The following is a 13,605-nucleotide window of genomic DNA, read 5'->3' on the forward strand; positions in this document are numbered from 1 at the left end:
TAAAAGAATATGCAAGCATGGTAATTTTAGCCGACCAATCAAATATCTAACCCAACCTAACCCTAATGGTGCAGGTTTTATCTGTCCTATTTAAACTTGGGTGCAGATATAGGTTTTAGATATAATACCTGAAGCAAGTTTAGGCCGGATATAGGTATGCTCTGCCCCAAACTTGACCCGATATAAGATAACCTTAATCCAACCCCTCCACCCCTTGGTTCACTTGATAAATGATAGCCATCACGACCCCGTTCACCTCGGTCGTCCCTCCTCTCTTTACTTACAAAATTATTATTGTTTAAAACTTAGAAAACATATGTATTATATGAAGATCACAATAGTCAATTTTTTTGTTTGTTTTATTTTTAAGCCCTCAATAAATTGGAGTTATATATGAATTATTTTTTATTAGAATATTTTATAGTTATTGATATGCACTAAGATTCTCTCTGTTTGAATCAAAAATTGGGTAATAAGCGACTAAGCTATAAGCTTTTCCCATTTATATAACTGTTATAAGAGCACACATATAAATAGTAAATTTGTATGGATATATAGATAAAAGAGAAATCGTTTATAAGTATATACATACAAATAGTAAATTTGTAAGGATATTCATATAATTTTAGACATTTATAAGAGTATACATGCAAAAAATCTAAAACAAAAATAATGGTAAAAAAAGACGTATACTACAAATGTAACTAATAAATTTTATTGCATTTATTGGGATATTACTTTACTGCTTCTCTTAGTCTTCCTCTAACCTTCTAATTGATTCTCTATTATTTTGTCCTTTAGAACTTAAAAATTATATCTTGAAGTTCAATAGGCCATTTTTAACTACAGTTTGTTCTACCAATCTATCTAATATCAAAATATCATGCAAAAACAAGTCTAAACACAAAAAGTAATAGAAGAAAATTATTATTGCACGAAGTTGTTAGGTTAGGACAAGGGAGTGTATCAAAAATTGGGCAGAAAAAGGTGGAGTTAAGGGTTGCAATTTATGATCCAACTCAGGAACAACTCACTTTAAGCAAGTTCAGACTTAATAAATATAGATTTGGGTCATAATAGGTCAGCCTATCTAAACCTATTTATTAAATGATTTTGATTTTTGTTTAGACCTTTAACTTATTTAACCCATTTAATAATTAAATAGAATCATGACACACCCATTTAGCCTATTTGTGATATGTTTAATTAAGCTGTTAAAAATTTGCTTAACTTGTTTGTCCTATCTATTTCGACCCGTTTAATATGTCTAATTCATTTAAATTCATTTAATCTATTTAAAATCTATTTAACCTATTTAATTTAACTTAACTTATTTAATAAAAAGGTTTTGGGTTACTTGGTTAATCCAAAAATTAAGGGCACTGAAAATGGTTAAGAACTTGTGGTGCAGGTTTAAGAACATTAACGCAACTTCCCCGTCCAAGTGAAACCCGCAATGGGTGCCACCTTCGCTATGATGGCTGATGTGATATGAGCCAATCCAGGCCGTCCAATCAGTACTCCTTTTCCATTCCCAATGCTGTATACCCATTTTTAACGGAATTCACCCCGAAGCCGGCCGAAGCGGGATGTCCTGGTCTAGCCAAATAGGTCACGAGGCCCAGCTGTACGGCTCTGATGCACCCTCTCATCAGACTTTGATCGGTGCCGGTTAATCCCAACGAAGATCCTGAGGAACACCAGAACATACCATGGCACGTGCTCGCGGTCGTTTTCCGTCTCCGCGCCCCTTTCACGCTTATTAGCTGGTTGGTGTTCCATAGGAACGATCTAACACAACAACCGGATCCAATAAAGACAAATAAAATATCGGATGGAATTGTTTCCATTGGAGGTTAAAAGAGGGTGCCGGATAAGTTAAAGCGTGATGGGAGGTATAGGAGAACTGAGGGTGGGGGTGATTAAAAGGAGAACACCGGCCATCTGGTCTGATGGCAGCGGCCATGCAGTGGCTTTTCCTCTCCCACTTCCTCCCCTCGGAATTCACGGAAGTGGAGTTCCCCTGAAAGATCGAAAGAAACCAGAAACAAAGGGTGAGAGTCTCGATTCGGAGGTGGATTCCAGAGTATTGTATGTCAATCCTCCAGTTGTTTTCTTCTTTCTTCTTCCTCCTCTTTGATGTAGAGAAGTCTCAGTTTCTAATACATCTTGGATTCCGGGTGTAATCTTCAGCCTCTTCTGCTATTTTTCCGACAGAAGACCCTGTCCGATCTTCTTGGTTTTCTAGAAATGGATTCATATCAGCGATCTTTTTAGAGCCGAATGATATCTTTGTTGTTCCTTGTTTCTTTCTTTCTTTGCAGCTTTCCTTTTCTCATATGTTAGTTCTTTTGAAAAGGTTCGGCTTAGTATTTGTTTCAAGAAGTCGATTTCTTTCTGGGAGAAGGTCGGGAAATTTCAAGAAATCGAAGTCTTTTTCTTGAGTTGATATTTCGAACAGATCCGATTGGTTCTTGAGCATTTCCTTCGTTGTGATCTTTGCTTCATTACTTCTTTCTCTTCGCTGTTTTATCTGTTCTCCCTCTCTCTCTCAGTGTGTGTGTTTTGAATGAAGAAAAAGTTTAAGAAATACAATTATTACCTAATTTAACTTCATTTATTTATTTATTTATTAATAGTCAGGGAAGTTCTTTAATGTAGAATGTTCTGTATGACGCTAGATGGCCGTAATTATAGTCATCATATTTATCACCAGATTGATAACGAGAAGTTTTTTTTTTCTTCTTTTCTGAGAAAGATAACATAGTAGAATTTTTATAAAGTGGTTTTACAAGATAAGCTCTTTTCATTTCCCTTCTCTTATATCAATGCTAAACGTAGGTTTTTGTTCATCTACTGAAAAGAGAGAGTCGTTAAAATTATTTTTTGTAACAAATCTTGTTTCATAAGCTTATAAAAGGAAACAATTTTCAGTCGTTACTTATAAAGAATCCAGCAGAATCGCTGCTTTCTTCTTACTTGAGAATAATTAAATAATTAATTAATTCATCGTTTAATGCTCACTGTGCTACAGATGATCTGCTCATGAATATGACAGTTTAATCTAGCATGGGTTCAGAAGTTTGTTTTCTCCTTTTTTTTTTCTTTTCTTTTTTTCTTTGCTTTTTCATGTTTTCTGGCCATGGATTTAGCTAAAAGTGGCTGATGAAGATGCATATATTCTAACGTTAGCTCGTGGATGAGCATAAAGGAGGACATATTGGTTCTATTTTTGCTTTGGCTTCAGTTTTAATTTGGTTATCAAGATATGTGACAAACCCTAATTCTTCTTCTTGTCATCCTAAACACAGTAAAGAGTAAGGAGGTCATGGGGAGGGGTAAGATTGAGATCAAGAGAATTGAGAACACTACAAACCGCCAAGTGACCTTCTGCAAGCGAAGGAATGGTTTGCTGAAGAAAGCCTATGAACTATCGGTTCTTTGTGATGCGGAGATTGCCCTTATCGTCTTCTCTAGCCGTGGCCGCCTCTATGAGTACTCCAATAACAGGTGCGTTTATGTGGATGTGAGGTGATTTCTCTCATTTTCCATCTATATATTCCTTTTTTCAAAGAGATATCTTATGGTCTAAATTAATATTGAGTGATATAAAACAAAAGGAAATCTAATTAAGGATCACAGTATCAAGTTGAAATATTTTATTTATATTCCTTTTGGTTTTTGTTTTAAAAAATAAAGATTTGGTGAAAATTAATGCCCAACTCCAGGAGTATTTTCTCACTCTTTCCCATAAGTAATGTGGTGATAGATATTCTTCTTAGAGATAATTTAGCCTTTCTGTCAACATCGTTTTCTTATGTATTATTACATGGAAAAGAAAATGAATTGAAGTAGATATGGATCTGAAGTTGAGAAATCTTTCTTAAGGATTTTATGTTGCCAGCTAGTCTTGATTTAGTTTCCAGCCATGTGCATAACATTTACTTTGTGCCTGTTCTGGGGAGAAGAGAAAGGGAAAGCCAGTCATCAATCTTGATCTCATGATTCTTTGCAGGATTTCTTGTGGAAGCAATTGTTAGATAAAGAAGACATGATATGAAGTAAAAGTAGTTTGTTTCTTCTAAAGTAGAAAATATTTGTTTTTTCCCTTCTGTGGTCGTCTTAGACATCTTGCTCAGTTACGTATGCTTGTTTTGGCTGGAGAATTTTCTATATCTTCTGATGAGTGGAACCATTAATTGGTGTTTGTAGAAAAGGATTTTCCTTACCTTTTACCTTGCACAGTTGTTGTGTTTTCTTGATTAAGTTTGCGGCTTCTATGACATTTCCAACCTGTGCTTCAGCCGGCCATTTTAAGGTCTGGAAGTCCTCATACGTTTGGCAGTATCTTAAAGAAAGTTCTCGTTAGCATATGAAGAGAACCTAGCTCACCATTCAGGTCTAGAGCCTGGGCAAAAGAGAGGCTACATAAGGTGACATGTTTAGGGTTATCTTTTTCCCTTTCCTTCCTCTTTGCCCTTTCTCCTCTTGTGTAACTGTTTTAAACTTGGCCTGGTAAACTTTACTCTCTCTCTCTCCCTCCCCCCTCCTCCCTCTCTCTTCTCCCCTTCCCGTCTTGCATAACTTTGTGTTGGGTTTCAGTGGTTTCACTCATTTTCGCCATTTCCTCTTTTGGAAGTTGAATTCCTTCTGATGACATGGAAATCAAAAGTAATCCTATAATTTTTTTTTCCTATTTCAACAGGAAGTGATGGATCAGGTGTGATGCTTAGACTAAATTAGTACAGAAGGGCCTTCAGTAGCTAGATCACCCCTTGAATGGACCAGATACTACTTACAATAGCAATTAGTCCCAAGATAGATTCCAAATCAGAAACTTGTAGTTCACCCAATCATTTGGTTACCAACAGGGTTAGCTCACTTTACATTTTTAGCTTACACACTAGATCCTTGCTCTCCCCTTCGTCCAGATGGTTGTTTCAAATGTTGTTCTCACTTCCCAGCATCATTATCTCATCGAAACCTTCAGTAGTTTGGTGCTTCTCCGAAAGCCACTTTCTAGGTTTTCCCTAAAAACTCCTGCAAGGTTAGCTCCAAAACCCACCTTTTCCAACCTCTCCTCCAACTCGTCTTTGAATCATGGAAAACCCTAGACAGTTGTCTCTGAGCATAAACCCTGTTATTTTTGTTCTTAGGGTTTCGCCACTCTTAGCACCAAGATAGAAACTGTGGCCGCCTCCTGCCCGGTTTCTCTTGTGGTGCTAGAGTCTAAAACCTTTCCCATCCCTTCCGGGGACTCTCTTTTTCTCTCTCCATTTCTCTCCCTCCTTGTCCTTTCCTCTGGGGGGGGGGATGCATTGCGAGTGACACATCTGGGCTTAGTGATGATGATTGCTTTGAACGGAGAGAGGACTTTGCGCTTTGTGGTTGGGCAAATCACTGGGCGTGGGTTGTTTCTTGGACGCTGCGCCATCACGTCACTTCCGAGCTTGTGGTGCCGTCTGCCCACTTGTATTCTCCGAAGGCCGTACCTTGTCTTGTTTTCCTTTTGGCAAAAACCTTATCCCCGTCGCTGAGTTTTACGAGGGAATTATTGTAAACAAGACGGGTGACGGGTTTCAAGTTTTCTTCCACAGGGGAAGATACACATTGAAATATTTATTCTTCCCTGGTTTTAAGCATACCAATGTTATGTTTCTTTATGTGATATATATACACACGCATGTATTTGGATTATAATTAGTTTTTCTGGCCAGCAATCTTAAATCGACCCGCCATGTAAGTGTTTTTTACAGGCGAAGGTGAGCCCTTGATTTTTTTCGCCCCGCCCTTAGTTTGTGATTCTTTTCAAGGTTTTATTTCTGCTAAAAACCTCGTCTTCGACTGCTATCTTATCGCTACTCTTCATAGTTTACCTCAAAGTTATCTTCTTTCCTTAAGTTACATCCTTGGCATGAAATCTTTGTAATATATCAAGTTCCGATAAATTTGAGAGATGGAGAATGCATTAAAGAAATAGATTGTATTCTTAGGTGATTCGTGAGTCTTTGGAAATATGTCGTTCTCTTTCGACTTTAAGATATCTGCTGTGAGCGGCTGGGTTAAAGTCTCTAACCAACCTCATGGTCTAGGAAAGTTCAGATGTTGGGCACGATCGTTGGTATAAGAAGGATAGCATATTTCCGTGGAAGTCCACATATAAATGAATTATGATATGCATGGCTCATGACAAGGGTGAATAAGTTTCAAGCTGATATGCCGACAGGTCAAGTGCTTTACATAGATTCTTGCAAAAGAAAACCATTTATGGCTCTGTGAGGTGGTCGTCGGAATTGATTTGTTTGACTTCGTATTGCTTATTGTCTGGATTTAGACTTTGCACTTGGCTGCACGTAAAGTAGTTTGCAGTAGACTATCATGAAAATTTATTTTGCGTATACTGCTATTTCACATACTTTAAACATCTACTCAGGTAGTATGAAATTTAAATTCTTAATTTATTTTTTTTTGTTTTTTCTGATCTGCCTGTCACCTTCATATATAAAGTCATCCGCGTCTCCTTCTCAAATGTCAAAACCCCTTACACAATTAGTGCTTGGCAGGATATAATTTCATTTGGAGATTGATTTGGACTATTGACAGGAAGAATTATTGAAGATGGCATTCACAATGGATCTCTGGGAAAACTTAAGGATCTATAAATGTAGGATGATTCATGATCCTAAAGGTCATCGCTGATATCTTTTTGAGGCTTTTAGTCCCTTAGCCATGATGAAAGATATGACAGGGATATTGATCAAAATTTATTGTGGGAAACAATTTGGAAGTAACTGAGAGCAATGGAGTCTGGTGAGGTAGCTCTTGTCTCTTGGTCAGCTGTTTCCGCTCGAGTGAAAATGCTTTCTGGGGTCCTTGGATGAGGTTTAATAAAAAAGTCAAGTAGGAGGATACAAAACCGGAAGCGGTAAGGCTTCGCCGTTTGAGAGAGATGGGCTTTTTCTAATCCGGTTGGAGCAAGGATGACGAAATCCATTTAAGCTGCAAAGTCTTAAGTTCTTTCTTTGAATCTTAAGGCTTCTTTATCCCTGGCAGATTCGCTACCTGGACAGTACCGATGGACTAGGGACAATGTGAGATGGAGGAGGTATTGGTGTTTATTATATTTTTTTGATGTCGGCTAGTGTTTATTATATTTTTGTGATGAACTGTTTAGATATTGTGTTTTATAGACTGACTTCATAAAAAATGTGGAGACTTTTATAATAATTGAGAAAGCTTTAGCAGAATTACGTCTTTAATGACAGTGTCTGACAGAAGGAAAGGGTGGGGGGAGAAGTTATGTAAAGGATTAGCTGGAGAATGACCTAAAATTTGACAACTTTTAGGGCTCGTTTGATTTGCGGAAAAAGAAAGAAGGAAAGTGTGGTCAACGGAAAAGTAAAAAGATACCTCTTATTTGGTTAGAGTTTTCAAAGAAAAAAGATGGAAAAGTTGTATTTCTGTGAGAATATGATTCCCACGTTATATGAAAAAGTCTTTTCCATGAAAAACATGAAAAGTTACTTTTCTGTGATCTGGAAATCAAAACATTTTTATTTTTTTTCCAAAAAGCCTCTTCAGCATCAAATCAAGGATTCTTATTTGATCCAAAGCATTAAAGACCTAATTTTTATTAAGGGTATACTAGGAATTACACATAACTTTGTTAGAAAAGTGGATGGTCAACCAAACATAAGCATTTTGAAAATCTGTCACTTTTTCATAGTCAACCAAACGTGCCAAAAGTACTTTTCTAGGCATCCTTTTTTCATAAATCAACTTTTCAGGAATCACATTCCTATGAGGAAAAATGCTTCCCGCGAACCAAATAAGCCCTTATAGGGTTCTAGATGATGCCAAATGAAAGGTAATGCTAAAAGATCTAGGGACAAGATTTCCACTCATGCACTACAAACCAAATGTAAACCACTTCTTAGATGTCTTTTAAGTCTTAGTGGAATTTTAGATGATTCTAGTGATACTAGAGAGGTAGAAAATTTGAATGTTCAACCAAGAGAGAGGTGGAGGATGATCTGAATTATTCAACCCCAACCTCACTCCCAGTGGATAAGGAACTACAAAACTAAATACAACTAACTCATATCAAGAACATTAAGCCCCTGATCTAAGCAGTGGATCCTGCCAAAGGAGCAATATTTATACCACGGTCAAAATTCGAAAAGCAGTCCTCAAGAAAAGATAATGAATACCGGCCCAAATAAATTATACAACCCAAGTTCAAGGAAATAGATACACCCTTCATAAGTTTTCCCTTGTATTAAGTTATTGGTGGTAATACCTCCCTTCTAATAAAAAAAAAAAGTTTTCCCCACGTATTCAATGGGAGAAGGGTTCTTTCCGCAACAGTTTCATTGCTCTCATATGCCATATATTACATGTCATTGCTCTCACCAAACCTTCATTATGCTAGTGGCTCCAAAAAGACAAGTGCAAATTTAGAGAGCTCTTAGGAAGCAATCATGCCAGATCAGGACAATAACATGCAATAGTGAGAATGTAGATTAGAGCTCTTCTTCCATATCTCTTGATTCTTTCTTTCTGACATTCCAAAGCATTACAATTGTCATCTTTCCGCATACACTTTGATCCTAAGATGACCTCATGTTAGAAAATGAAGGGTCGAAAATTGTAGTTGTAAGAAAACTAGAAGGTATTTTAGTGGGGATAGTGTTTGGAAACTAGAGAGGATTTTTTCTTGGAGCACTTCTCTCCAATTTATAGTAAAATAGATTGGTTTTTCTCTCGGATAAAAGACACTACTTATGTAGGATATTTATAGGTAGATTTTACATGAATCTAGAAAACCCATTCGTGAACATATATTAATCTCCACATCTTCCTAGGGTGTCTCCACATCTTTCCAGGGTGTCTCCACATCTTCCTAGGTAGAGTAATACAATGTATAGTCTAGGTACATGATAAGATACAAACATTCATGTATTTAGTACATTCTAGAATTTTTGGAAAAATGCATCAACTTTAATACTCCTCCTTGATGCATATTTCGGTGACTCCAAGCATGCTTCTCAAAAATTGAAACTTGTCCCTTGGAAGTGCCTTTGTGAAGATATCTGCTAGTTGTTCTTCAGTTTCACAATACTTAAGCTCAATGTCTCTATTTGTTTCAACTTCTCGTGAAAAGTGATACTTTATTGCAATGAGTTTTGTTCGGTTGCGGTAGACAGGATGTTTTGCCATTGCTATAGCAGACTTATTATCACAATAGATCTTCGTTGGACCTTGTTGTTGCTCTCACATGTCCTCCAATATTCTTTTCAGCCATATAGCTTGATATGCTGCTCCGGCTGCTGCTACGTATTTTGCTTCTGCAGATGATTGTGCCACTGTATCTTATTTCTTTGAACCCCAAGAAAAAAATCCTAAGCCAAGGTTGAAGCAATAGCCTGAAGTGCTTCTCATGTCATCCACCGATCCAGCCCAATCATTATCAGTAAAGCCAATTAGATTTGAGGCGGAAGTGGACTTGTACCATATGCCAAAGTTCATTATTTCCTGCAAATATCTAAGTAATCTCTTTGCTGCTCCATGGTGAACCTAGCTTGGATTTTACATGAATGTAGATAACAAACTTGTAGTACACATAATGTCTGGTTTTGTGGCAGTCAAATAAAGTAACCTACCAATTAAGCTTCTATAAGCTGAAGCATCTGCTTACTTGGTCCCATCCTCTTTCTTTAGTTTCTCATTGGGAACTGTGGGAGTAGCAACTATTTTGCACCCATACATCTTGAATTTCTTTAACAAATCTTCCATATATTTTCTTTACGATATGAAAATACCCTCTTCTTCTTGGTTAATCTCCATACCAAGAAAACAGTGCATCAATCCCAAGTCACTCATCTCAAAAGTATTCATTATGTCTTTCTTAAATCCTTCAATCATTGCTTGATTATTTTCAGTAAAGAACAAATTATCAACATATAAAGAAACAATAAGAATATTAGTGTCACCTTGGGATTTGATGTAGAGAGTTGGCTCACTCTCTCCTCTTGAACCCTTGATCAATGAGGTAGCCATCGATTTTGCTATACCATGCTCGGGGTGCTTGCTTGAGCCCATATAAAGCTTTCATCAAGCATAAAACTTTTCCTTCTTCCGTCATGGTTTCCTCTTGTTGGTCAACATAGACTTGTTCTTTTAGGACTCTATTTAGAAAGGCCGTCTTCACATCAAATTGATAATTTTTTTTACTTCTTCTAAGCTGCAAGAGCAATAAGAGCTCGTATAGTATCTAACCAAGCGACTGGGGCAAATATCTCATTGTAGTTAATCCTCGGTTGTTGAGCATAGCCCTTAGCGACGAGCCTTGCTTTGTGCTTTTGTATCCAGCCATCAGGATTAAGCTTCATCTTGTAAACCCATTTGACCCCAATGATCTCCTTGCCAGTAGGATGATCTACTAACTCCCATGTCTTATTTTTTCAATCATTATGATTTCCTCCTCCATGGCTTTTACCCAAACTTCTTCCTTTGATGCAACTTCAAAATTTCCTGGTTCCAAGACAGTGAAATTGTGTGATTCATATGTATCTCTTAGAGCTCTTACCCTTCTAGGTGGAATTTTGGATGAAGAGACATCTTGTCTTGGAGTACTGGATACTGAGGAGGATGTTTGTGATGAGGTTGGAGTCGTCATTGGGCTTTCTGGGTCTTCTCTAGCTTCATCTTGAGCTTCGGGTCTTCTCATTTGAACAACTTCTTCTAGTATAGTGATTGTTCTTCTCTCCACCTTGTCTGCTTCCTAGTTCCAGGCGGCTTGCTCATCAAATTCCGCATCACGATTGGTGGCAAGCTTCTTGGTCATCAAATTGTACACCTGATACCTTTTTGATTGGGAGCTATATCCAAGAAAGATACCTTTCTCTGCCTTTTCTTCCAGTTTGAGTCTCTTTTCTGATGGAACATGGATGTAACATATACAGTCCAACACCTTGAGATGGCTGGCTGAAGGCTTCTTGCCACACCAAGCTTCAATTGGAGTCTTTGTTGGACATCTGTTGAGCAATAAACAGAAGTATAGACTGCCTTTGCCCAAAGCATCTTCAGCAATTCTTTCTCCATTAGCATCGTTCTCACCATTTTCATGAATATTCTATTCTTCTGCTCTGAAACTCCATTTTGCTGTGGAGTGTATGCAACGGTCAACTGACGCTCTACACTTTCATCTTTATAGAATTTGTCAAATTGGTTGGAGTTGTACTCCGTGCCTCGATCACTTCTCAACATCTTGACATTGTGGCTGCTTTGTTTCTCAACAAAATTTTTAAATATTTTGAAAATATCAAAAACTTCCGATTTTTTTTTGAAAGAAATAGACCCATGTCATTCCCGTAAAGTCATCAATAAAGAGAATGAAGTACCTATTTCGACTTAGAGAAGGTGTTCGCATTGGGCCACATACATCGGTATGAACAAGCTCCAAAAACTCCTTAGCTCTCCATGCATTTTCCAAAGGAAATGGTTGCCGGTGTTGTTTTCCAAGCATACAACCTTCACAAAGAGATTTCTCATCTCAGAGAGGAAGATCTCTCATCATCTTTTTCTGATGTAACAGTCTTAGTGCATTAAGATTGAAATGCCTAAACCTTTTATGCCATAAGACTGAAGCATCCACTTGAGCCACCATAACCTTTTTCTTTGGATAAGTCCAGTGAATCAGAAAATTTCTATTTCTCCCCATATTACCTTCAGCAATTTCTTGATTATTTTACAAATCTTATATTTTGCAAAAACTTCTCGCAAAATGTACAGAATAACCATTCTCCATCATTTGGCCAACATTTAGTAAATTTTGATCAAGACTGAAAACTAGGAGAACATCCTTGATAAAGCTCGTACCTTTCTTTGTCTCAATTGCAACAGTGCCTTTGCCTTTTCTCTCCACCAATTCGCCATTCTCCATCTTGACTTTTGTCTTGACAGTCATTTCTATATTGTAAAAGATACTTTCATCATTTTTCTCTTCCGTAGCAGCTTGGCATGCTCCTTCTCATCTTTATCTTCTAAATTGATAGCTTGATGATTAGTTTTATATTGGCAAACTTTCTCTTTATGCTCGAACTTCTTGCAATTTTTGCATTGTGGCTTTCCATGATGCCAGCAATCTTTCTCTAGATGGCTTGTCCTTTTGCATGTGCCGCATGGTGGGTAGTCACCTCTCTTCTCTTTTCCTTTTGAACTGCCTTCCTTTTAAGACTTATCTCCTCCTTTCGAGTTTCCTCAAATTTTTTTCTCGCCGTCCTTTGATTATGGTCTTTCACATTGAGCTTGGACTGAAAGGTGCTCTCAAGTGTGCCTTCATTTCGCCTATTCAATCTTTGTTCGTGTGCTTGTAGGGAACCCATCAACTCCGTGATTGACATTGCTAACAAGTCCTTAGATTCTTCGATAGCTGCTACTGCTGGATCATATCTCTTTGTGAGACTGATCAAGATCTTCTGTACTATTCTTTGATCGAGAATATCTTTCCCATAAGCTCGCATCTAATTGACGATCTCTATCATTCTTGAGCAATAATCTTTAGCAATCTCAGAATCTTTCATTCTGAGATTCTCCAGTTCTCTTCTCAAGCCTTGTAATTTGATAACTTGTACTTTGGTGTTGCCTTGAGACTCCTCTTGCAACATCTTCCAGGCTTGCTTTGAGGTTGAAGCTCTCATGATCCTTAGAAAGATTGCAACACTAACTGCTTGTTGGATAATGAAAAGCACCCTCACATCTTTTTGCTTGAGATCTTTTAGCTTTGTTGTTTCTGTTGCTAAAAAAGAAGTACCTTCTGCTGGAACGGCAACTCCTTCCACTATGATATCCCAAAGATCTTGTGATTGAAAAAACGTCTTCATCTTGATACAACAATAATCATAGTTGTCACCACAAAAATGGGAACTGATGGTGAAGATGATCCAAGAGTAGCCATAACGCCCGTTGTAGCCCAACCTGGCTCTGATACTACTTGTTAGAAAATGAAGGGTCGAACATTGTAGTTGTACAAAAACTAGAAGGCATTTTAGTGGGGATAGTGTTTGGGAACTAGAGAGGATTTTTTCTTGGAGCACTTTTCTCCAATTTCTTGTAAAATAGATTGATTTTTCTCTTGGATAAAAGACACCACCTATGTAGGGTATTTATAGGTGGATTTTACATGAATCTAGAAAACCCATTCATGAACATATATTAATCTCCACATCTTCCTAGGGTGTCTCCACATCTTCCTAGGTAGACTAATACAATGTATTAGTCTAGGTACATAATAAGATACAAACATTCATGTATTTAGTTCTAGAATTTTTGGAAAAATGCATCAACTTTAATACCTCAACTTCTTAGAAACACAACTCATTGCTCAAGATTAATTTTCAAGTGATGTCTAAAGCTTCTTCCTAGCCTTCTCATATTATGGACCCACGTTGGAGAAAGAAATGATCCACCTCAGAGCGATCTTCCATTCAAAAATAACTTCCCCGTAAGCCTCTTTGTAAGTTCTCAATGGCCAAGACTATCTTCTATATCTGCAGAATGCCTTATCCTTCAGCGGTGCAGAACCAGCTTTGGAGACTTGGGTAG

General features: G+C 37.5%; 1 protein-coding gene across 2 annotated transcripts in view; it reads left to right on the forward strand.

The window, feature by feature from the left end:
- Positions 1-1,965: 1,965 nt before the first annotated feature.
- The window catches only part of LOC120112144 (agamous-like MADS-box protein AGL11), a 40,155-nt gene continuing 28,515 nt past the window's right edge, over positions 1,966-13,605 (forward strand). The window contains exons 1-2 of one of the 2 annotated variants that reach the window (XM_039130810.1): positions 1,966-2,091; positions 3,312-3,510. In XM_039130810.1, the coding sequence (XP_038986738.1) occupies positions 3,329-3,510 (182 nt within the window). In that variant the 5' untranslated portion in view covers positions 1,966-2,091; positions 3,312-3,328. The remainder of the gene's footprint in view (positions 2,092-3,311; positions 3,511-13,605) is intronic. The other variant, XM_039130811.1, reaches the window with a different exon arrangement.

The sequence above is a fragment of the Phoenix dactylifera genome, chromosome 10, assembly GCF_009389715.1.
Source record: "Phoenix dactylifera cultivar Barhee BC4 chromosome 10, palm_55x_up_171113_PBpolish2nd_filt_p, whole genome shotgun sequence".
NCBI classification, from domain to species: Eukaryota; Viridiplantae; Streptophyta; class Magnoliopsida; order Arecales; family Arecaceae; genus Phoenix; species Phoenix dactylifera.